Source organism: Culex quinquefasciatus, chromosome 1 (genome assembly GCF_015732765.1).
Source record: "Culex quinquefasciatus strain JHB chromosome 1, VPISU_Cqui_1.0_pri_paternal, whole genome shotgun sequence".
Classification (NCBI taxonomy): domain Eukaryota; kingdom Metazoa; phylum Arthropoda; class Insecta; order Diptera; family Culicidae; genus Culex; species Culex quinquefasciatus.
Genome location: NC_051861.1, coordinates 67,285,759 through 67,312,908, shown reverse-complemented (window position 1 = coordinate 67,312,908; position 27,150 = coordinate 67,285,759). Strand labels below are relative to the sequence as shown.

Below are 27,150 nucleotides of genomic sequence, written 5' to 3'. Positions count from 1 at the left end.
TTAATTTAATTTAATTTAACTTCATTTAACTTAATTTAACTTAATTTAAATTGATTTTACTTAATTTAACTTAATTTAACTTAATTTAATTTAATTTAACTTAATTTAACTTTATTTAACTTAATTTAACTTAATTTTACTTAAAACGAAACTATTGGCACTACGCCCCTCGGGGCATGGCCTTCCTCTAACGTGGGATTTCTGCTCCAGCGCCTCTGACGAGACAGGAGAAACCGGGACCGACGTTTTACTTCACCATCCGATAGAAGCTCAGTGGATAAGGCGGGAATCGAACCCGCGTCTCATAGCATCATCGGGATCGGCAGCCGAAGCCGCTACCCCTGCGCCAAATTTTACTTAATTTAACTTAATTTTACTTAATTTAACTTCATTTAACTTAATTTAACTTAATTTAACTTAATCTAACTTAATTTAACTTAATTTAACTTAATTTTACCAAACAACTTTTAACAACAATTGAACTAAATTCTACCAAATGTAACGAAATTTCAAAAAATGTATCTTAGTTTAATTAAATTTAACGAAAATTTCTAGATATAACCACACTTGACTAAATTAATTTCTTTTTACTATGTTCAGTTTAATTATACTGAACTTAACTTTATTAATTAAACTTGATTTTAATTAATCATGATTTAACTAAATTTAATTGAATTTATCTAAATATTACTGATTTTAACAAAATTTAATCAATTTAACTTAATTTAACTGAATTCTACTTTTTTCTTAATTCAACCAAATGTAATTCAAATTAACTTTCACCTAATTTAAAGAAATTTAACATTATTTAACTCTATTTTTTATGTGTTTCAAAGGCATAAAGTGCCCTGCTCGTGGTTTGTCATTGGCCAGTCTATATCTAGACACTCTGTACCGCAGCCTCCCCCACGTAGACAGATGTCTATACAAAAAAGTGGAGTGTGGACAAACGCCAACCTCCACCTCCCCCGCCAAAGGGTTAACGACAAAGGGACCACCAATCGTCTAAACAAAAATTAGAGGCTCAAATTCTAACCTCTTTCCCTCAACACAAAAAAAACTTCTCACCTAATCAACTGAAGATCTCAGCCCGCAGAAAGTCTTCCTGGCTTTCAATCCATTCACTCACGCACCATCTCCACCTTTTGCACTTGCACTTTCGACTTTCAAACGCAGAATCGTCACAAAACTCCGCGAACTGAGCGGCTTAAACAGGATCAAACACGATACGAGACGTTCTCTTGCTTTGTGTTGGTCTCGAACTGATGATCTGTTAAAAAATCCATGCTGCCGGTTCCAGCTAGTTTTTCGGTAAAAAGTAGGCAAAATTGTGCTGAAACACCATTATTTTTGGTGAAATCTCTCCTGTAATTTTGATTTGGGCTGTCAGTTTTGGATAGCAAATCAGCAATCAGGGTTAGCTGTTTCACCAATCCCAAGTTGGTAAATTTACCTGTAATTTTAGCTAATTTAACAAAAAAAAACTAACTTAATCCACCTACGTGGTTGATGCCTTTCTCACTTTTTACCAACAATGGCTAATATGAGTGGTTTGGACACATATTTCAGCTATTTTTTTTAGATCCGACTTCAAAAATGTACATAAATATCACTTAAGTGGACATATCTCAAGACAAGGTTGCCAGATCAACAATATTGTGAGCTCGTTAGAAAGGTTTTTTCGATTTCCTAACCAACGATGGGTCAGATGATGGATCCGGACATCGTTTACATACATTTAAGTGGGATCCGGCTTCAAAAGTGAATTAATATCACTTAAGTGGGCATATCTCGAGACAGGGTTGCCAGATCTTCAATGTTTTGGACTCGTTGGAAAGGTTTTTCGATTACCTAACCAACGATGGATTGGATGGTGGATCCGGAAATAGTTTACATACATTTAAGTGAGATCCGGCTTCCAAAAAGTACATAAATATTACTTAAGTGGCTATATCTCGAGACAGGGTTGACAGATCTTCAATGATTTTTACTCGTTGGAAAGGTTTTCGATAACCCAACCAACGATCGGTCGGATAGTGGATCCGGACATAGTTTACATACATTTAAGTGAGATCCGGATTCCAAAAGTACATCAAAATTACTTAAGTGGCCATATCTCGAGACAGGGTTGCCAGATCTTCAATGTTTTGGACTCGTTGGACAGGTTTTTTGATAACCTAACCAACGATGGGTCGGATGGTGGATTCGGACATAGTTTACATACATTTAAGTGGGATCCGGCTTCCAAAAAGTACATAAATATTACTTAAGTGGCCATATCTCGAGACAGGGTTGTCAGATCTTCAATGTTTTGGACTCGTTGGAAAGGTTTTTTGATAACCTAACCAACGATGGATTGGATGGTGGATCCGGAAATAGTTTACATAGATTTAAGTGGGATCCGGCTTCAAAAAAGTGAATTAATATCACTTTAGTGGCCATATCTCGAGACAGGGTTGCCAGATATTCAATGTTTTGGACTCGTTGGAAAGTTTTTTTGATAACCTAACCAACAATGGGTCGGATGGTGGATTCGAACATAGTTTACATACATTTAAGTGAGATCCGGCTTCCAAAAAGTACATAAATATTACTTAAGTGGCCATATCTCGAGACAGGGTTGCCAGATCTTCAATGTTTTGGACTCGTTGGAAAGGTTTTTTGATAATCTAACCAACGATGGGTCAGATGGTAGATCCGGACAAAGTTTACATACATTTAAGTGAGATCCGGCTTCCAAAAAGTACATAAATATTACTTAAGTGGCTATATCTCGAGACAGGGTTGCCAGATCTTCAATGTTTTGAACTCGTTGGAAAGGTTTTTTGATAATCTAACCAACGATGGGTCAGATGGTAGATCCGGACAAAGTTTACATACATTTAAGTGAGATCCGGCTTCCAAAAAGTACATAAATATTACTTAAGTGGCTATATCTCGAGACAGGGTTGCCAGATCTTCAATGTTTTGGACTCGTTGGAAAGGTTTTTTGATAACCTAACCAACGATGGGTCGGATGGTGGATCCGGACATAGTTTACATACATTTAAGTGAGATCCGGCTTCCAAAAAGTACATTAATATTACTTAAGTGGCCATATCTCGAGACATGGTTGCCAGATCTTCAATGTTTTGGACTCGTTGGAAAGGTCTTTTGATTACCTAACCAACGATGGGTTGGATGATAGATCCGGACATAGTTTTCATGCATATAAGCAGGGTTGGTATTTTCTCATTTCCTCGCCGATGGCCGAGGGCTTTTAGATATCGTCCCTCGCTCAAATCATCAAATTTTCGGCGTTCTCCCAAAACTGCATCAAGAGAGCGAAGCGAAAACGACGCCGATGAAATAGCGAGCAATGAACATACCGATGCGTAAGACGGAAAAAATCTCTCACAGCCAGTCCCCTCGCTCAAAAAGCAAGAGAAAGAGCAATCGTGAAATTCTCTCGCCCGTAAGCCCTGTAGAAATGAGTTCATTTGTGTGCGTGAGCTCCAGTGTATGTATACAGCAATTTCGTGTGCGTGTCTCTCCGGTTGGAACGATAGTTCCATCCGAGCCAGCGATAGGGTATTTCTCGTCGATGTGATGGGCTTTCGATATTCGCGATAGCAAGCCGACCATCACTCGGCTGCGAAAGAGAAGAAGTTTCAAGAGACGAGGAACGCACCGAAATATGCATCAATGATAGTGCGATGGTGATGGTTTACCTACCCTGCATATAAGTGAGATCCGGATAAATGTGAAAACACATTTTTATATATAACTTTTGAACTACTTATCGAAACTTCAAACAATTCAAAAGCGATGTATGGGACCCTAAACCAAGTCGAATGTAACCGGTTTGATCAAAATCGGTCCAGCCAGTGCTGAGAAAACTTGGCAAGAATTTTGAACACATACATACATACACACACACACACACACACACACAGACATTTGTTCAGTTTTCGATTCTGAGTCGATAGGTATACATGAATTTAGGTCTACGAGCTGTTTTTCGAAAGTTCAATTTTCGAGCAGGATTATAGCCTTACCTCAGTGAGGAAGGCAAAAATCACTGTTCTACCAATTTGAAGCCAGCTAATTTCAATTGTTAAATTTAAGATGGAACTTCTTTCCGTGCAAAGTTAGAAAAAAAACTAACTTAATCCACCTATGTGGTTGATGCCTTCCTCACTTTTACAAACAATGGGTAAAATGAGTGGTTTGGACACATATTCCAGCTATTTTTTTAGGTCCAGAAAAATAAGTACACAGATATAACTTAAGTTGTCATAACTCGAGACAGGGTTGCCAGATCTTCAATAATGAAAACTCGTTGGAAAGGTCTCTCAATTACCTAACCAACGATGGGTCGTATGATGGATCCGGACATCATTTGCATACCTTTAAGTGAGATCCGGCTTCAAAAAAGTACATAAATATCACTTAAGTGGTCATAACTCGAGACAGGGTTGCCAGATCTTCAATGTTGTGGACTCGTTGGAAAGTTCTCTCGATTACCTATTTAATGGTGGGTCGGATGATGGTTCCGGACATCGTTTACATGCATTTGAGTGAGATCCGGCTTCAAAAAAGTACATAAATATCACTTAAGTGGCCATAACTCGAGACAGGGTTGCCAGATCTTCAATTATGTGGACTCGTTTGAAAGGTCTCTCGATTACCTAACTAATGATGGGTTGGATGATGGTTCTGGACATCGTTTACATGCATTTGAGTGAGATCCGGCTTCAAAAAGTACATAAATATCACTTAAGTTGTCATAACTCGAGACAGGGTTGCCAGATCTTCAATGTTGTGGACTCGTTGGAAAGTTCTCTCGATTATCTAACCAACGATGGGTCGGATGATTGATCCGAACATCGTTTACATGCATTTAAAAGAGACCCGGTTTCAAAAAAGTACATAAATATCATTTAAGTGGTCATAACTCGAGGCAGGGTTGCCAGATCTTCAATTTTGTAAGCTCGTTGGAAAGGTCTCTCGATTACCTAACCAACGATGGGTCGAATGATGGATCCGGACATCGTTTGTATACCTTTAAGTGAGATCCGGCTTCAAAAAAGTACATAAATATCACTTAAGTGGTCATAACTCGAGACAGGGTTGCCAGATCTTCAATAATGAAAACTCGTTGGAAAGGTCTCTCAATTACCAACGATGGGTCGTATGATGGATCCGGACATCATTTGCATACCTTTAAGTGAGATCCGGCTTCAAAAAAGTACATAAATATCACTTAAGTGGTCATAACTCGAGACAGGGTTGCCAGATCTTCAATGTTGTGGACTCGTTGGAAAGGTCTCTCGATTACCTAACTAATGATGGGTCGGATGATGGATCCGGACATCGTTTACATACATTTAAGTGAGATCCGGCTTCAAAAAACTACATAAATATCACTTAAGTGGTCATAACTCGAGACAGGGTTGCCAGATCTTCAATGTTGTAGACTCGTTGGAAAGTTCTCTCGATTATCTAACCAACGATGGGTCGGATGATGGATTCGGACATCGTTTACATGCATTTAAGTGAGATCCGGCTTCAAAAAACTACATAAATATCACTTAGGTGGCCATAACTCTAGACAGGGTTGCCAGATCTTCAATTATGTGGACTCATTTGAAAGGTCTCTCGATTACCTAACTAATGATGGGTTGGATGATGGTTCTGGACATCGTTTACATGCATTTGAGTGAGATCCGGCTTCAAAAGTACATAAATATAACTTAAGTTGTCATAACTCGAGACAGGGTTGCCAGATCTTCAATGTTGTGGACTCGTTGGAAAGTTCTCTCGATTATCTAACCAACGATGGGTCGGATGATGGATCCGGACATCGTTTACATGCATTTAAAAGAGACCCGGTTTCAAAAAAGTACATAAATATCACTTAAGTGGTCATAACTCGAGGCAGGGTTGCCAGATCTTCAATTTTGTAAGCTCGATGGAAAGGTTGTAATAACGAACTAGGGGGCAATTACCACCACTCGTTCATTAATTAAAAATTAAATAAAAAAACCAGAACTTGAGACTCTTGGAGATGAGAGAGATGTAGAGATCTGCAACTGCTCACATTTGACGTGGGGAAGGAGAATTGTACCTACCCTTTCACAATCCTGGTTCGATTCAGCTAATCGCACTGTCCTGGCAAAAAGAATCACAAAAGATCGTCGCTTTGGGTTATGGAAAAATTCAAGTTTATTGCGTTTAACTGTCCTAATTTATTGATTTTTCGTCGTTTTAAAACTAACCTAACCATGTGTGTGTGTGTTCGTGTGTTCTAGTGTATCCTGCGGTGGTCGAGTCAAGTCGGAGGATCTTCCTCCGGCCAGGCCTGGCGCAGCAACGGTTTTGGTGTCTTTGTCTTTGGTAGAAAAAAAACCGGATGGCCTCCGCCATTGCGCTCTACAGAATTCTCGGGTTGGCGCGCTTTGCCAACTTGGAGGTTCACTATTTGTGACTCCATGCACCACCAACCAAACGACCTCTTTTACGTTGAGCGCGGTCCTTGACGATTAGTTTGGATGGTGCGTTGTTGGGACCAACTCCTGACACATTTTGCCGGCTACAGGAATGCTGTTAACATTTAACACTGTTTTAACGTTAACACTGCACTTTAAATTACGAAACATTAACAGGTTGGACTAGAACATATGTAACGGGTTCAAGTCGGTAGCGGCAAATGAGGACGATTCAAAATGACGAAGTCCCTTTTATTAATTTTAAGTCTTTGTTCTTGCGTATTTCGAAAATTGCTCAAAGAGATGTGAGTCGTGCTAACCGTTTTAGGAATAGGGATACCATGTTTTGTATGTTGTTTAAGTGTAATGGTTGATTACAATATCCTAACTTGTCCCTACGGTTCAGTTTGACAGGATGATGCGAAGCATTGTGACCAGAGATTGTACTACGTACAAGCGATAGGTTACAAGGTCTCTCGATTACCTAACCAACGATGGGTCGGATGATGAATCCGGACATCGTTTGTATACCTTTAAGTGAGATCCGGCTTCAAAAAAGTACATAAATATCACTTAAGTGGTCATAACTCGAGACAGGGTTGCCAGATCTTCAATAAAGAAAACTCGTTGGAAAGGTCTCTCAATTACCTAACCAACGATGGGTCGTATGATGGATCCGGACATCATTTGCATACCTTTAAGTGAGATCCGGCTTCAAAAAAGTACATAAATATCACTTAAGTGGTCATAACTCGAGACAGGGTTGCCAGATCTTCAATGTTGTGGACTCGTTGGAAAGGTCTCTCGATTACCTAACTAATGATGGGTCGGATGATGGTTCCGGACATCGTTTACATGCATTTGAGTGAGATCCGGCTTCAAGAAGTACATAAATATTACTTAAGTGGTCATAACTCGAGACAGGGTTGCCAGATCTTTGATGTTGTGGACTCGTTGGAAAAGTCTCTTGATTACCTAGTCAACGATAGGTCGGATGATGGATCCGGACATCGTTTACATGCATTTAAGTGAGATCCGGCTTCAAAAAACTACATAAATATCACTTAAGTGGTCATAACTCGAGACAGGGTTGCCAGATCTTATATGTTGTGGACTCGTTGGAAAGGTCTTTCAATTACCTAATCAACGATGGGTCGGATGGTGGATCCGGACATCGTTTACATACATTTAAGTGAGATCCGGCTTCAAAAAAGTACATAAATATCACTTAAGTGGTCATATCTCGAGACAGGGTTGCCAGATTTTCAACTATGTGGACTCGTTGGAAAGGTCTCTTGATTACCTAACCAACGATGGGTCGGATGATGGATCCAGACATCGTTTACATGCATTTAAGTGAGATCCGGATATATGTGAAAACACATTTTTATACATAACTTATGAACTACTTATCGAAAATTCAAACAATTCAATAGCGATGTATGGGACCCTAAACCAAGTCGAATGCAACTGGTTCGATCAAAATCGGTTCAGCCAGTGCTGAGAAAACTTGGCAAGATTTTTGAACACATACATACATACACACACACACACACACAGACATTTGTTCAGTTTTCGATTCTGAGTCGATATGTATATATGAAGGTGGGTCTTCGAGCTTTTAATAAAAAGTTTATTTTTAGAGCAGGATTATAGCCTTACCTCAGTGAGGAAGGCAAAAAATAAATTTGAAAATGACAAATTTTGTTCTAAGTCAGCGATTCTCAACCTTCTTCTAGGCTGGTACCCCCTGCCATGTAAATCAAGTAGGCCCGGTACCCCCGTTGAGAATCGCTGTTCTGAATGAAAAAATTACCCTTCTTCTTCTAAATTCGAAAAGTACATTAAATTTCCCTTAAGGGGTTACATACATGTAAATCGGCAAAAATGTCAGAGGTTGGTTTGAGCACAAACTTAAACTTTTTTTAAATCTGTTTTCAGGACATTAAAATATACATTTTCAACTATTACCAAAATAAAGTTGAAGACATTTGGTTGTATCATTGCCGACATACAGCTATATGAAGTTAGCATTTTCAAAAAACGGGTGCCACGATATCTCAACACTGCACTTACCAAATCGGCTCAAAATTTTGGTGAAGACTCGTTAAACCGGTCCTGTGTGCATGACGAAGGCCGATTTTCAAAAAGTTTATTTTGAAAAAAGATAAAAATATTTTTATGTTTTCCATATAAAAAAACGAAAGTTTTCAATTTTTGTATTTTTTTTAAATGCAAAATTTTGAAATCGGGCTTCGTCATGCACACGAGATATGTCTTGCGAGTCTTCACCCCAAATTTCAGCCAATTTGGTCCATCTCATCTCGAGATATCGTGGCACCCGTAAATCAACTCTGTGTTCAGAGAAAAACGCTCGCGAAATTTGACAGTTCACTTTGCGCATGGCAAAATTTTCAGCTTAAATCGTATGTAACTTACTTAAATCATATAATATCTTCATGAAACTTTCAGGAGTGATTGAAAATCATCTTTTAAGTTGATTTAATGAATTTTCTGAATTATGAAATTTTGTGATTTTCTACATGTATGTAAACCCTTAAAATGACAAGTCTCAAAAAAATGTACAGTCGAGTAACGGAAAATGGCAGAGTTTTTCAAACTTTTTAAGTGTTTTTCGATGAAAAATATTTTTTCGGAATTCTGAGTACCGTCAGTGGGGGTGACATTGGGTCTGGGGGGTGAGATTGGGTCAAAGTGATTTTTTACGGATTTTACCATTTCTCAGGTTCTTCTCAATGAAACTGAATTCTGTTAAAAGGGTTTTGTAGGAGACATCTTAAGATGACTTCGCTGAAAAAATCTCGTTCCTAGAACAAATCCTATTATTTTGGCAGCTGTCTAAAGTTGGGGTACGTTTTTGGCCACAAATGACCTCTCGAAAAATCATTTTTCTAATATTTTTGTTAGAATTGCTCGAAAACTACCCAAATGTTTGAAAATCTCCACTTCAAACATTGTAGCGTGTCAATACGATTCCCTCGAACGAGCATAAAGAGCACGATTCGGTAGTAAAATGGTACCGTGTGCGGACGGAAAGGATAAATCCAATGTCCCCCCCTCTAGGGGTGGCCAATGTCACCCTTTCTAAGAGGTGAGATTGGGTCAATTTTCATACTTGTACATGCTTTTTGTGAACACGTTTTCTCATACAATATGACATGCTTTTGCTCACAAAGGTGATGTGCATGCTTTTGCATGCGATTTTACCATCGGATTTTTTACTGTGTAGTGTTCATCAAATTTTGGGAAAATGTTAGTAAACTATCTAAGAACAAATCTACGTTAACAAATTTTCAATGTCATTTAAATTGTTTTTGTTATTAAGAAATTACGAGAGGTGTATCGTGTTTGACCCATAGTCACCCCCACTGACGGTACGCCATCAAATTGGGCGTCTAATTTTACATAAAAGTCCTTTTGACACCAAATTTCTATCTCATCACCGTTTCAGGCTTATTGAAAAACACCTCTTTTTTCGCATGCTCAAAAATGCCCCTCCGTCACGAGATATCAAAAAACGGACCTCGGATTCGTGATCAGGGACAAAAGTTACCCCTTAGGACAATATTTCACGCAAATCGAAGAGGGGTCGGGGCAACTGCTGTGTGAGTTGGCGGAGAATCACCCATATAAAACATCAAATTCAAAACTTGTCTAAAATTTTACATTGACTGACATATTTTTTTGTCGCTTTTTGTAGACATTTTCAAAGAAATTTGTGAAGCTTTTCCAGTCATGTCACATAGTATAAAAAATATAGTATAGAAATCAAGATAGAAATATATACAGCAATTCCCCACGAAAACAGCATGGAAAAAAACAAAAGTCCTCGGATTGGGTTCCAAATTTTTCTGGGGGTTCCCTGGCCGAAATAATTAGACCCGTATTTTTTTTTTGTTTGGCCATTAGGGAGACCTACGCCGTGTTAAGGTGGTCTGAAAAATACGATTCTAATTAGATTCCGTTTCAGAATTCGGATTGATTTGACTGGGTTTTGACTTTGAGTGTAGCGCGAGTTTCTTCAAAAACACTTTGACAACTCTGAGTGCGGCACTCAGTGCGGAACTATCCTCAAACGAACCAATTATAAAAACGAAGTTGTCTTTATAGCTGTCGGCCACCATTGCTAGTACTAAGGCTACCAACTGTACGGATTTTTTCCTTACCATACGGATTTTTGAACCTCTTCGCGAATTATTAACAGGCCGGAATATTTATAGGAATTTTACGCATAATACGGATTTGTACGGAATTTTAACAACTTTTTAATCATTGAATTGCTTTTTTGATTTTGTCGAAGCTTTTGTTAACTAGAAATTTGTATTTTTCTGTGAGTTTGATTTAAAAAGGAAGAGTTTTCCGGAGTTTCCTCAATTCAAACTTGATTATCAATAATTCTAGAGTTTTTGAACTATTGTCTTTCATATGTTGATAGGACCTTTATAAAACTCTAGAATTGTTCTTTTAGAAATTCCTTACTAAATATATTTGTCCATTTTCAAAGGCTTTCTAAAACTTATGAAAACATTTGAACATTTGAATTAACCAATCTAGAGTTTTTTAAAGGTCCTATAAACTGTTGTGCTTCACATGTTATAGGACCTTTTCAATAAAAAACCCTGGAAAAGTGTTTGTGAAAACAATAAGAACGATATTATTCGTAAAAGCAAACTTGACATTTCGTAAACTTTTAAACGTTTAACAAAAAAATGAAGAACATATTGATTTGATTCAAATCGCGGTTTATTTTATGAATACTCCCTCTGAGACTATTGGCTCGAGTCTCGACTCGATTCAGGCTCGATCTCGAGCCAGATCGACGAGGCTCGAGCCAAAATTCTCAGTGGGCTTTTAAACGTGCAAGTCATAAGCACTCTGATAGCATTTTGTGAAATTTGTTAGCTGTAAAAACGACACAGTTTTACATTTTTAATTCTCAAATTTATTAAATTTAATTTATCTAAATAATTCATTACCAGTTTTTGTTGTACCATGGTGTCATATCGACAAAGTGTACGGATTTTTGCTCAGCAAGAGTTGGTAGTCTTAGCTAGTACAGTCATCCCACATATTCGGAACGGTTTCCAGATCGGTCAATGTTCAAAAAAGTTCAAGATGGTATGTCAGAGACATAACCGAAAGACATAGGACCAAACAATTTGAATGTGTTGTTGGATTGCCAGTGAAATCTGGAATAAGATTATTTTATTTTGTTTCATAGATTCGCGGCAAAATTGTCATAAATGTTCTCCCAAGGTGAACCTTCCATGAGGGCACCGGCCACTCCAGGTTGTGGCCACTACTGTCGAAATGGCCATTATTATGTTCAGTATCAAAAACCATGAATTTTGATACCCATATTGCCACAACTAGTATGGTTCTGTAAATGTCCCCCCAGGCCCCGGGGAACCTACTTCGAGGGCACAACTCCAGTGGCCACTACTGTCGAAATGGCCATTATTATGTTTAGTATCAAAACCATGAATTTTGATACCCATATTGCCACAGATAGTATGGTTCTGTAAATGCCCCAAATTCTGAGGCCACTCCAGGTTTTTCCACCACCAATTCGACATTTTTATGAGAACCGCCGCATCATAGCGACTTCACGCCGTCCGCTTCGCTCGAATTTCCTCCTTCTGCTGCCGGTGGTTCTTCCTTCTGGTTGCTGGTCCTCTTCTTCTATTGGCCGCTGCTGCTGCTGCTCCCCGACGTGCACAGTTCGAGTGCTCGTTCCAAAGTGACTTGCTTTTGCGAAATTTTCTGCTTAAATAGCGGCAGAGCCAGAACGGCACAAAAGGGGCGCGGTCTCGAATGCATACGCTCGCTCTGATTGGTCATCTGTCCGATTTGTACTGAAAATTACTCATTTTGATTGCATGTTTTAAGTGCTTTAACTATGTTTAGTCAAACTATCTATGTAGTTAAACAATAGCTGAAGTCCTCCTCTTTCGATTGGTGGTCCAACCGTCTGTATTGATTCACAAGGAAAAAAGATATAAGCGTTCAAAATGTCCCCTTTTTTAACGCTTAAAAGTGACGCTTTGGATCGAATTTCTGAACTGGCCTCCCAATATAGTAAGTAGAGACATAGTCCTATGTCAAAATCATAGCAAATCGATAATTGAACTTAATGATTTGCTTTTACCTTCATTTGAAAGCTTTTCTTGCGATCTTTCGAATGCTGTATCGAACTTCTGCAAATTTTAACTTTTTTATGAAGTTTTTGAAGAATTACTTTGACCCTTGAAATCCACAAATTCGGAACACTTTTTTCTTACGAATGTAAACAAACTTTGAATCTCTACAGGAGTACATATTTATTAAATAAAGACTTCACACACTGAAACGAATGAAACTCAAGCTTAGTGATGTTTTGTACATGGTTTGATAACTTTTTATGTGAAAATATCAGTTAAATTCAGTTCCACAATTGTGGAGGCACAATAACATCCCACAATTATGAAACAGGCCATTTGCAGTGTTTGCTGCTCTGGACAAAATAGTCTTCAAATGAAGTTTTTTGTTCAAAAAGTCCTACTTTTACTAGTGAAATAGCAAGATAATGTCCAAATCAAGGTTCTAAAAATAGTATGGTCGACAGCAAAGCTAATTTTGGCATGCTATTGACAAATTACCGCAAAAGTGTTCCGAATTTGTGGGTGTTCCGAATATGTGGGATGGCTGTACCAACCACCATTCGGCGACGGCGCCGAATATCCATATTTACACAAAACAATTTTAAAGCGCCCGCCGCGGGATTCGAACCGCCGAAATCTGGATTGTGAGTTCAGTGCGCGGTCCGATTGATCCACACGGGCGGGACACAACTTACCATAAGTGAATATTAAATTTAGTTCTTTGGACCTACACAGCTAAAAAAGTAGTAATCCAGCTGCGTGTAAAAGTGCTGGGTGTAAAATAAATATTCCATTATTTTATGTGATTTTACACCCTGAAATATGTAGCCCATCAGTACGGGAAACCTACTTGACCGAAATGTCAAGCTTATATATGCGTTTATCCTTACAGATATTCATCGGTCTGCTGGCCGAGTAGGCTAAGGCGCCAGTCCTTACTGTTGGTGCTGGGTTTAAATCCCGTCGGTTGCAACTTTTTTTTGTGTTTGCAAAAATTTTACATGCAGTGTGTAATATTAAGTGTTTATTTTGACGAAGGTGATGTGCATGCTTTTGCATGCGATTTTACCATCGGATTTTTTGCTGTGTACACCCAAAACTGGCAGCGCTAGTCCGAGAGAATGATGGTCTCGAGTCGAGAGAATAGTGGTACCATTCACGGACGCAGACAAAACAGCTCGAGATGGGCGATAGAACTATTCTCACGAGGTTCATTTGCAAAAAAAGTTCATCCGTCAAACAAAAAACCAAAAGTGTCGACAACGGGAATCGAACCAGAGACCTTTGACAAATCAATCCAATGACTTAGCTGCCTCGGCCACCACAGCTTGGTGACCAAGGAGAAGTCAGAAGTCGATGTATGACACTTGTTGGAGATTTATTGATTCAACTAACGAATGAACTCATTTGTTATGATGGTGTGAGTTGGTACAATTATTCTATCGATTTTGGCACTTAGCCCTCAATAAATTTTGAGAGAACGATTATCTCGACTCTGAATTTTGGGTGTAAAAATAAGTCCAGGTACCAGTTTTGTACCATGTGCTTCGAGCATTGTACAATATGAATACAATATGAGAGTACTGAAAAACCAACCATGGTTGTTGCTACTATATTGTAGAGTTAAATTGAGAACACGCACCGACGTATTTTTGCTGAAAACATTCCGTGCTTGGATTGACTGATGTGCAGTCAATTTTACTATGTCCAAGGCGGTATGGCAATTTGACTCCCCAATATGGAAAAAATGATCATGATTTCGTAATTGCTACCATGGAATTTTCTGGATGCATGCACCGAAAAGACACGGTTAATTTAATAAGAAAATGTTTTTAAAATTACCATGGTCGGGCTTTCAGTGTACTTGATTACTCAAACACTCGAACCCCGATGGTTTGAAACCAACTGTTGTCAAACGAAAGGGGTCACTTTTTAGTTTGAAACCCCTTTTAAACGGGGTTCACACACAATACAAAATGTTTGATTTGATAGTGTGTGAGCACCGTGTAGAAAGTGACAATTCGTCACTTTTTAGTTTGACCAACGGGGGATACAAACTAAAATTGTCAAACAAAAAGTGACCAACCACCGGGGGTTGAGTGTATGCAACAACTAATTTCTGGAGTTTTTTTTAAAAAGGTCCAATAAACAAATTTCCAGTTTTTACTTTTTGGGTGTTTTTGACACCGCCTTGAGTTGGGGGTGTCAAAAAATACCTCCAGATTTGTTGGAAGGAGGTTCACCCAACATAAAATGTACTTTTCGAATTACATTGAAAGCACAATTAAAACAGATAAATTCATTAGTTCGAAAACACACTCACCTCGCTCCATTAGTTGCTATCCACCAAATACCATGAAAAAATATATGGTTCGATGGCAATGCTTGCCTGATATTTTTAGAAACGAATCTATTCTTAGTAAATGTAAGGCATTTCGCCTTATTCGCCTTCATTTTCTTAAAATAATGTGTACCTTATCTTTCCCAAAATACGGCGTTATCAATAAAAGCACTCGTCACAAATTCGCGTAACACAGATAAAGAAATTTGTTATCAGGGCATTGATTAGGTTCGACCAATATCAAAGCGGTTGCGGGAGGCGAGCCTCCAGTATAATTTAGTGTATAAATGGATTGGGAAACCTTATTCTATCATCAGTGTCCACTAAAAGTTTGTGTTGTAACTGTGTCGTAGTCGAGATCATAACATGTTAGGTAAGTGAATTTCATTATTTTCCATGAGATCAATAAATACAAAACTCGAAGTGTTAACAGGCTATCGATTCAAATAAATTACAAAGAACAACATAAAATTCAATAAGTTTTCAAAATTGCAAAAAATTGCACTGGCTCGGTTCAGGCTCCAAAATTCACATTTGTCAGTGATAATCAGGCTTAGTGAAATTTCACGCCTGCTTTTATAAGAAAAAGGGGGACGTGTAGATGCGAGAAAAAATAACTATCCCTACACAGAAAAAATAGTATACATTTACTCGACACGGAAATTATGAATCACTTGTAAACTCAGTTAATTTAAACTTAAGATTCGATGTAATCGTCTGTGTCACATGTAAAATCATGTTTTTACGTAGGATTTGTTGTATATTTACATTAAATCGCATTTAAATTTAAATGTTTAATGACTTGCAAAAGTGTTACATCATTAATAATGTAACATTCAGAAATATTTTGTCTGTGTAGTGATAATGAAAAACAGTAAAAGTTGTGATTAGCTATAAAACAAAACCAGTAACTTGGTGAATTACAAACATATTGAAAAGTTTTGCAAATCACTGTTGTTACTTGCACAAATCTTGTTTAGCACACAATTAGAAAATCACCTTTAAAGTACCGGTATTCCTGTCAGTTTCGTGGGGGATACTCCGAACTATTTGAGCTATGATTTCATTCATCTTTAAAGTTGAATGACGTACTCGTACTTCGAAGAACTGATTTTTAACAACACGCTACTGACGTCGAAACAAAATAAACACATCATATTTGCCCACCGAAAGTAAACGCCGCGCGCAGGCATCAAGAGGAAAAAAGTACAAATCGGAACGGTAGACGCTCCCACCGCGATTTTCACGTTCATTCATAAATCGGGTAAACCCAGCTGATTAATGGAATGCACGTTATGCTTACACTGTACCGCTATTTGATAGCCGGTAGCAGGCCGAGATAAATATAGAAACCACACACCCCCCTACGTAGCAATCTTATCTGTGTATGCACACAACCAAGGTGTACCCTTTACATGACGTCACTAGGAGGGTATCCCCTGACGCTGACGGTCGGAAATCAGCGATTCTTAGAAAAATGTCTAAAACATAACAGCTCGTGCTTAGCTTACATAATTTGCCAATGTTGGAATTCTTTGATGTCACGGATGAACTTACACCCAAATGGAAGACCTCTGATAATCATTAAGGTGTCATAACAACAGCTATTCTGACACTCAAAGCATGTTTGCTTGTTTAAAGTTTTAAACGTGTATACTACTCCGCTATCAAGATGACGCTATACATTTATGGTGGTGGTTAATTTATTTCAGGCAGCTATACATTTATGATCAAAGCATGTTCTTGCCAAAGGATTTGACTTATCTGCTTAGGAGTAGCCATTGTTCAAAATTTTAAACAATTTCAAGATATTATGCATCTTTTTTGAACAACCATAAGTGTCTTAAGCTTTTGGAACGTAGAAACTCAAGCACGAAAAATGAAATCGTCCAAATTTGTTGCTCATTTGTAGTAGCCCCTACATGCTTCGTAGATTAATCATCACATAATTGCAAACACGTCACTCGAAAGAAATGATTCAAATTGCTAAACTACAGCTTCGACACTGTTCTGAAACGGAACGAGGCGATCCATCCTCCTCCAGTGCTCTACGGTTGAGCGTGTGGGAAGGTGTGTTGACGCATTCGCTATGACGTGTAACAAGGTGATTCCCTACATTGCGCAACCTTGTTAGATGAAGGTCGTGCAAGATTTGTTAACCAATATCGCTAGATGCATATTCTATCGACCCCAACATTCAAAGGTTCCTTTATCATTCCATTCCGTAACAACAACTTCCTTATCATAAATGTTTGGTTTGTTCAGCAAAATACCGGCGTTTTACACTGCGTTCCACGAGCGCCATGTAAACAAACGAGTGAATCAAGCATCAGCTGTGACTTATATCTACGTTCATTCAAGAAACTTTCCCCCTTGCGTCATGAACGTTAGAGATACTCAGTAAAAAATGTTGAAAAAATTACACAATAAATAGAACTTATTTATATTAAAAATTAAACTAGATAGATATTTCCATTAGTAGCCAACATTATTAAAATGCATATTTTTTTTTTCTTACTGTGCTTCGTACTACCAACACAGCGGTGATAGGGTGTCGTGGTAGTAGAATTTCACAAGAACGATAAAAAATACTACCGAGCAACATATCAACTCAGCTCGCTATAAGTGATTCACAGCTTTTTCCCGGCTGAACGCATACCAATTGACCTATTGTGATGACTGGACGAATTCGTTTGAATGTGGTTGAACTTGAAACATGACCAATTTTTCGCATCACAGCAGGCTGAACGACGGGCTGGACCGAAGAGCCGGCAGAGTGATGTTCCGGTAACTTGCATTTAATGTTTGTTTATCTCACTCACGCCTCTGTTGGGCGATAACCTTAAAAATGCTCCCCCGTATACAAACAAAGAATAGCCGCCAATGATCTATTATTAATCATCTGATGCAATGTTAATTTCAAATGATCTAATAGCATTACTTAAATTAAATTGTATCACGTCCACGTTCGGCTCCAGTTCAATCAATTTCACAGAAAAGTCAAACCATCGCTGCAAATCATGAAACGAGGCTATGGCTGAGTGACAATATTTGTGAGATGTGCTATTGCAGAAAATATGAAAAATTTTAAGAAAAAGAAATTCGTTCAAATGCTGAATTTACCAGCTAAATTCTGATAAATTTAAAAACTAAGCCATTCTAAAAAATGGTATCAATGGAATCAAGCAGAGTATGTAAGAATAATCTGCATAATCCAAACATGTCCATAAAACACTCGCATAATCCTGCTTTGCACGGCAATTATGTGTAAGCTTCTAAAAGTGTTAAATGGTAGGACAGTTTCAAATGTCAAAAAACATCAAACAGGATATGTATGGTTTAATGCATGTAGGCACTCCATAAGCAAGCAGTACAAGAAAGGGGTACACAAAAACAGTGGGAATTTATGTTTTTTCTTCGGGCTGACCAATGTGGATAAGGCACACAGCAAAAGCATAAAAAGCACAGGATTACAAAAGTGACCGTTCTTGCTGTGTGGTTTAAATGCTCTTCGCTGGTAGCGTTGCGCTCAACTTCCCAAGGGGCTACAATGTACAGAATAAAATCAAAACAAAAAACTTGCGAGATAAGTAGGTGATGGCAATACCAATGACGCTTCGGGATTGCTACCTTTCGCATTATTGTGTTAAAAGAGAAAAGTATTCACTTTAAAATTTAATTTCAAAAGAAATATATATATCGGGAAAAATCTAAAAGGCGGTCTTAAATTTAGATATTTGAAAAGATGATAGGGAAATTACAGCTGATATTTGATCGAATCATTCTGTTTATAATATAATATATCACACTGTTCATTCAATAGTCGCATTTATAAGTTTTTGTCTTAACGAAAAATGTTGTCGACATAAGATTATTTTTATTTTTTTGCTCGTCAATTTTAACAATACAAAATTGTCACATAAATCGTGTGGTAGACAAATGAAAGAAGCTAGAAACAATCCAAGATGGGCCATTTGTTATAAATAGATTGTAATAAATGCTATAATAATACATCGCCTAAATATTATTGTTCTCAATTAAACAAGGATGTAGTTATACTAATAGGGCTGCGCTTCTCAAATAAACCGCCCCATAGACCACCTCTACAGCCACCTACGTCAGGAATAACAATATGTACAACCGAGCGTCAGACACCCGTCTTAAGGAAAAACCACCCAAACACCTTTTCTCACTCTCTGTATCTTTTTCTCTCTCTCTCTCTCTCTTACTCATCATAATACACAATTGTACGAAACTCAACACGATGCGACTGACCGCAAAGAAAACGAATACATATCGTCGTTGTAATGCGATCTTACCACAAATTCTCTATTTGCAAAAAAAGTAATATTTCTTTTTTACCAATAAAAATATCAATTAAACGTAAGTGATTTATTTATTTATTTTTGGCTTCATATTTAACTTAATTTGTTCAAGTTATATAAGTTTAACCAGATCCTATAACATATTTTAAAAATAAATAGTCTCTCTTGTTACAACTTCTGAGCTTTATAAACATTTTTTTGAAAAGCGATTGAGCAAACTATTCAAAACAAGGTAACATAATTTTTAAATTACATATTTCTAAATTAAAATACCGTTTTTGCATCATGACCTGGATTTTTCTGTATTTTATGTTTCATAAAGTGTGACATGACACCGATGATGTATTACATGTATATATTTTTGAACTTTTATCGCATTCGACACACAGAGAGTAGCAAACTCTCTGAGCCGGGGCTCTCTCATTCAGAGATCATTTGGTGTAGGGCCCCGGTACATAGAGAAATCAATTCTTAGCTGCTCGCAGGCTGCGTGAATAGCTTTGAGGAAAGGAAGGAGGAAAAAACACCTCGTTCAGTTTTGAAAATTAAACTATAAAGTCAGTTGAGTTCTGGACGCTGAACAAGATAGACACATCGGGGTGTCAAAAACGGGATCAAGAGTTCGGACAGATAGTCAGCGCATTCGTCGAAAGTGTCGTGATAAATGTCTAGGATACCTGTGAATGTGCAAGAATATAAGAAGAAATACTCCTATGCCATGAGAAAATACCCTATATTTAAATATTTGTGTGAAGAGTGATTAGAAAACGAGAGTTCTTGTATTGATTGATTTTATCAGTTCGTCAACCATTCGGTACAATGAAGCAATTAAGTAAAATCTCGCATAATATTACAGTGATTACGGTTGTGATCTGTGCAATACTGCACCAGTGCAACACTGCACCTCACTTTCAGCATGCCCAACCGCCGCCACTGTTCGAAAGTGACTCCCTTTGGATGAATCCTTGCAGCATGGCCAGCTATAACAATTCGTTTACGCGGAATTTTACCAAATACCAGCGCGCTGAAAATCTTGAACGGGTAAGCGAATCAACTTTATTTCCTCCAGTTGTGGTGTAAATTTAAAATTAAGTGAAGAATATAAAAAGTAGTATTCAATGGCGATCTTTAATGTTACTCTAATGAAAGATTTCAGTAGGTGTTTTCTTCAACTACAAACAATAAATGTTGTCAGTCATGTTTTTAACATAAGGTCTTTGTTATTATTTACAGATAAAAAATGCCATTTTTCGAACAAGGCAAGAAATCGAGCACATTACTATTGAATCCGGAGAAAACACCGACTGGAACTCCAAGGCGGAAAAGTACACATTTCTAGAGCCGTACAAAAAGGTGAGCGTCGCTACTTTCAGTAACATTAACAGATAGATAAAAAAAAGTGGTTAAATTGTGAATACCTTCATGATAAAGATGAGAACAAACTTCCCGCAGTTATGAATAACCGAACACAACGCACATGTTTCTGTAGAACAGTAGCCAAGGGATTAGCCTACTGCGCTTTAGCGGTAATTATTTCAAATAATTTGCTGCCTAAAACCTAAAACAATGACGTTATTTTGAGCGGCTGACAAAAATAAATTGGGACCATTATGATTTGTCTTAAATTGCATTGCATCGAACACATCTGACTACATCAGTTTAACACATGGTCGCTAAAGACCTGGGCTGGTGGTTTATTGGTAACCGTGGTTGCCACTCACTTCAGTTGGCCTGGGTTAAATTCTAGTCGAGAGTTGGTGCCGATCAAAGTGTTAAGATATGTAAGAGTTGTCTCCAAATTAAGCCTACGTCGGTGGAGTCGCTGGTTGTACTCGTGCAATCCAAAGGTCGTCAGTTCGAATCTAAGGGACGATGGGTCCATGGTGTGAAACGAGGTTTAACTGCTCTCCTTATTAAAGCTATTAGATGCATAAAGGCCGAGCAGAGACTTGCAAAAGCGACCGCCACGACCTGTTAATTGCTAATGTGGATGGTTTTGTTTTTTTCGCTAATGGATTGCCGATATTCTAAGATATGGCCTTTTTTATTTGCCTTTTGACTGATTAGCGGATTGTTTTCTGATTTATAATACAGAACAGTGTACATACTCACCGCGCGACAAGGAAAACCGATCTTTCCCGCGGATCCAACATCCTGCTGAAACCACACCAACGGCAGCATATTTTCCTTTTTTTCTCTATCCATGCCGCGCTACCAAACATATTATTACTGTAACGATACGATCAATCGATCCATATGAGCGTGCAGTGCGTCCGCGGCGTGCGAAAGTCGTGGTATGTTCGGAGCCAGAAGCTTATCATTAAATTATCTTTCACGCTTCTGGCCGGGGTCAGTGGTGTAGTGGTAGGCATGGTTACATCTCAACCCAGTTGGCCTGAGTTCAATCCCAGTCAACCCTGGATGGCATTTCTTGAGACGAAATTGTTTGATCACACTTTCCGTCGGAGTGGGGCAGGGTTGCCACAAATACAGATTTATCTGTATTTTACAGATTTTACAGGTCATACAGAATCTGTATATAGGGACCATCCATAAACCACGTGGACACTTTGGGGGGTTAAGCGATTGTCCACGCTCCATACAAAAAAGATGGTTGGTTTATGGATAGTCCCAATAAAGAAATACAGATTTTAAGAAAAACATACAGATGTACAGATTTTCCCGAGTTTTAAATAAATAATTTTAATTCTTTAAATATATTTTTTAATTGCTGAATGAGCCCAAACATACAATTTTAGATTGTATGGCATTTTAATGCATTAAAAAACAATTTATTTTTGAAAAATTGTTTAAAAATGTCAATACAGATGCCAAATACAGATTTTCGTCCCCCTGATACAGATATACAGATTTTTGACCCTCAAAAATACAGAATCAAATGTGGCAACCCTGTGGGGAGTGTCTGTCTTGTTATTTAAGCCTTCGGATACCTTAGAGCCGAGCAGAAACTTGAAATAGAGACCGCTAAAAACCTGTGCGTTGTTAATGCGGATAGTTTAGTTTCACTGCGGGCTGGCTTTCCGCGCATCGTTGTGCGTTCGTCACCTCTTTTGTTCCAACTTGTAAACCCGCGATGACCGTGAAGAAGCATATCGAGCGTGTGCATTGTGGAACAATTCAGCTAATATAACAATCTGAACTTATTATCTCTTTATCAATTGGGTTTGGAATTTTATTTTCGACAATTCTCCCTCGTTCTCAAAAGCAAAGCTGAGATGTTTTGCTATGATGTTTCTCAATGGTTTAAACGATTTTCGAATTTATCACATCATAAAACCGAAAACACTTAATTTGTCAGCAAATATGCTTACTGAAATGTCAATGATTCACACGCTTTTACCACGGACGTGTGGTGGCTAAAATGCTGCCATGATTCGTCATCATTTCGACCAGGATCGGATGAATTAGATGAAACCTTTACATCGGCGGCGAAATATGATGTTGCAAGTCATAACAAGCCCATGATTTTATTTTTTCGAAAATAAAATAAACAGTTTTGACGATCACGTTACGAGGCCACCGGCTGCAAGCTAGGCGAAACCGCAAACCTTAGATTTCTAAATTTTCTCTATCTGCATTTCCAAAATATAGCTGTGTTTACAGAAGAATAATCGCAACATTGGCAATAAATGCCCTGCCTCATCGGTCTCTAAACTGTTCAATCCTTCTTTTAGTCTCGTCATAGAATGAAACTTAAACAGCATAAAACTAAAGATCGCGACTCGCGCGCAGGCAAACTGCGCCGACGCCGCGCCGTTGTTCCGACCTGTAATTAAAATTATAACTCATTATCATGTCACAGCACCTTCCTAACTTACCTTATATCATCGTATCTTTCCCTTAAAAAATCGATGGTCCATAATTTCAGAGGCGAATGATCCTTTTTCCGTTTTCGAATCCAAATCCATCATTTCGTCCCGCTTGTCGAGATCGGCATAAGACATGCTGCACCGCCGGCTCCAATGGTTGTCTCGCGAAATGGTGTATTTTTGTGCAACTTATAGGACGGGTCGGAACATAAAAAGTTTGATTTATGAAAATTCTCAGTCTCACACAACCCATATTTACAATCATATATTGTATTTTAGAGCCAAAGAAATCAAAAGGTGGAACAAAAGCTTGGTGAAAAATATAAAATTTCCAACCTACAACGGTAAATTGCGAGCACACTCTATTGGCATAGCATTCTCAAGTGCATTTTGCTTTCATTTGAAATTTGAAGTTTATGTAAGTTTGAAAGCAAAGCAAAGCAATCTACTTTAACGACCCCGGGTCTTTTGTGGTCTCTGTTGCAAGTTTCTGCTCATTTCTATTCGTCCGAAGGTTTTGTGTGGTAAGTCACCCAAAACCTCTTTTACGCAAATGGACCGACGTTTTACTTCCCCATCCGATAGAAGGCGAGATCAGGCCAATCTCTTCTCGAAAAATGCCACCGGGTCCGTCTGGGATTGAACCCAGGCCTTACTGGTGAGAGGCTATAACGCTAACCACTGCGCCACCGGACCCGGTAAGTTTAAACACCGTTCAGATTGATAAAGTACATAATTTTTACATCAATAAATTAATAAAATAATTTCATTTATTTCTTTTCCCTTTCCTTTATAATACCGACTTTCTAATAAATGTTGATGAAATTTCTACCCATCATATCTAAATACAGAAACCGTCGGAAAGTACAGGAATGTGTTTGACCACTTTAAAAAAGAATTGCTAAATTTAATTAGCGCAATCCATAAAGAATAAATTGTCCTGCACATCTCAATGCAAATAGTGTTGAAACGGATTAGGCTTTGAAACTTCATTTTCTGATGTTTTAATAAATCAAAATAATTAACAAACGGTCAAGGCCTATATTAAGCAAAAAATGTCTATTGAAATAATTTACTCATGAATAAGACAAACGTTTTACGCTTCTTTGTCTAAAAAAAAAATGTAAGATAAAAGTAGTTTGGCATCAAATTAAACTGATTTGCGTTTTCTGATGTGCTAAAAACTTTGCAAAATCTGCCATGGCTAAAAATATAAAGGAGCGCATGTATTGCGTGTACATACGTAAAAAAAGTAAGGTTAAATTTTGACCAGCCAGCAAATCAAATGGTGCGCTAGTGTGAATACGCAAAACGTCATAAGGCATGAAAAAAAACTTCATCATCCCGGTACGAGACGACCAATCACGACCTAAAGATTAGAAATTCAGCACGCCGCTAGTCGAAACCCATGCCCTACCGGACAGGATTCCCAGTGAGCAGATTTACTCTTTGAAGAGATCTGACTTTGCTGAGCCAGACAAGAATCGAACCCATCACCTTCCGCTTACAAGGCGAAGCCCGTAACCTTACGGCCGGGTAGCTCTGCTTTATAGCAACAACGGGAACCTTTTAGATCATACCCTCACATTTAAAAATGTTAAAAAAACACCGTTTCCGACTTGTATTCCTTTTCCCTACTTAATCCATTAGACCCATTAGAAACAAATTGAAATGTGCGAAAACGTCATTTCAACGCTCATGTTAATTATTGTTGGCATCTCTTAATTTATTAAGAAAAATTAGTTGGCCCCGGATACAAGCACTCTTTCAATATAATGGTCTGCGATTTTTTAATAACCAGATTGCAAAGTTTGTTCCGCCTAAATCTGCTTATTACAGATAGTTGGGATTTATTCTACTGACATATGGATACAATGTGAGATAAATTAGGTGGTTTATACTGCCTCTAAAGCTTTTTTTTGCAATATATTTTTAATAATACAAATCTTACGCATATTTAAATCTTATTCGTATTTTTTTTAACTTTTGCAGAATCAAACTACTTGGGAGCCTCGGTTGCAAGTGTACTTAGCTTCGATCCAGGTAATTTATCTGAAACAAGTTGATTTGGATAACTTAAAAAATGAAGATGGCAAAGCCGGGAAAAAGCTCGAGGAGTTACGCAAACAGGCAAAACAATTGCTGTGCGATATTCAAGAGTATCGAAACATCTCAAAATCTCATGAACAAAAAAAGGAAAACACAGGATACACGAAAGAGCAAATGAACTCTTTGATCAAATTTGATGTGACGGAAGACTCCGACATGGATTTGCACAAATGGTTCTTAAAATGTCGCTTCCGTTGTTTCTTAAATGCTATGGAGACGCACGTAGACATACTGTACAACAGGACGATATCCAAGACAACGAGGAAAGTTCGCACCACGAAGATGCCCAAAAAGAAGCCGCGAAAGGGCAAAAAGAACGGGAAACTCCTTAGGAATAAATGCTGCATTGTAAATAATAAACCCAGCAGTCCGGCCACGCCCAAACCACCGATGGATCGCACACACAACAATAAAAAGAAACATAACGAAAGAAAACAGTCAAAAAATATCGACCAAAATCAGAAGAAAGTACAACGTAAAGGCAATAAAAAGGCAGCTCACAAAATTCAAATGTAAGTTCTCTTGCCATAGAACCACCACCCGAATCTGAAATCGTGTGAATTATGCCAGGAAGCATAACAAACTTAACAAATGAACCTAATGTTAACGAAAAAGACATTGTGTTAAGTAATGTGCATTCATAAGAAAATTGCCAAAAATATTTTTCAAGGTAGATTCGATAATAAAAAAATTAAGCAGGCTCTGGTAGTTAATCAGTATACATGCTAAAAAATATTGATAAATAAGTGAGACAAATCAACTAGAAACCTAGAAGCATCCAAGAAATTTTCAAAAACTATTTTTGTCCAAAATTCCGAACCATCTACTCCACTCAACTACTCAGAGGCCAATTGTAAATAATAAACAAAATTAGTATTGTTAAGGAAACAGAATTGATAGAAAACAAATCAACTACTGACAATTCTTTACATATTCAGAATTAAATTTTATATTGGCTGCAATAAAAATCCATTGAAAGTAGGTCAGTTCACAGCATCAATATTATGTCATGGCATTAATAACTATTAAATTCTACAAGTGACTTATAATTTGTAACCACTGCATCTTCTGTTAGTCATGATCTCGATTGGCAAACTCACAACATACTTACCGAGAACTCTGTGCTGCAAGTGTTATGCTGAACTTTTAACATTGTTTAAATGAATAGCAGGAACAATCCTGATATTTAAATCTTTTTAAAGAAATACAATGATCTGAGGAACATTATCATTTCATCAAAACGTCACAGATTAATTCCATAAACATACATGAATTTACTGAGTGTCGGTAATTGATCATGTTCGTTCAAAGCAGTATGATATAGCTAATATAAGAAGGACTGACTAATATATTTTCATAATTTATTTTTAAATTGCTAATGACTTTCTATGCTGTGATATCGGTAAAAATGTACATAAAGTAGAATACAACAAATAGGCTTAAAACACACCAAAAATACTAGGATGAATACTCTGTGTGGTTATTCAAATGAAGCAGTATTAGTAATATCAGTCAACCTGTACCACATCCGTGTCAAATAATTGTACAAAAGACAAAACTTATTTATTTAGCTATAAATTGCTAGTTGAAGCATAAAAGTTAAGCAAAAAGTTCCTGAGTATTATAAGACAAAAAAATACAAACGTTTAGGGAATCAAAATGTCATCGTCAGGCATCGCAGCTTCATTGCAGAATGAAAACAGGTGCCTTAAACTATTGTTGAACATTATTGTTGCATGTAAAAATCCCTCTAACAGCATTATTTTAGTCAAGGATAAGTAATCTGCCTTCCAGTGTTAATTTATTACCTTTTCATGTCTTAATTTATTACATTCTCATGTCAGTATTCACATCGAAGTACTCTACATATGTTAATTAAACAGAAATAGCAATTATGACAATACAGTCCAATTT

At 37.6% G+C, this 27,150-nt stretch overlaps 1 protein-coding gene across 2 annotated transcripts; it reads left to right on the top strand.

Moving 5' to 3' along the window:
- Nucleotides 1-1,013: 1,013 nt before the first annotated feature.
- LOC119765518 lies at nucleotides 1,014-27,150 on the top strand. Of its 2 annotated transcripts, XM_038249524.1 has the most exons (5): nucleotides 1,014-1,311; nucleotides 15,189-15,345; nucleotides 20,154-20,338; nucleotides 20,531-20,650; nucleotides 25,120-27,150. In XM_038249524.1, exons 2-5 carry the CDS (start codon nucleotides 15,339-15,341, stop codon nucleotides 25,750-25,752), a joined length of 945 nt encoding a protein of 314 aa, XP_038105452.1. In that variant the 5' UTR covers nucleotides 1,014-1,311; nucleotides 15,189-15,338; the 3' UTR covers nucleotides 25,753-27,150. The 2 variants fall into 2 exon arrangements, with proteins under 2 accessions (XP_038105452.1, XP_038105451.1); XM_038249523.1 differs by lacking the exons at nucleotides 1,014-1,311; nucleotides 15,189-15,345 and having other exon boundaries at nucleotides 19,899-20,338.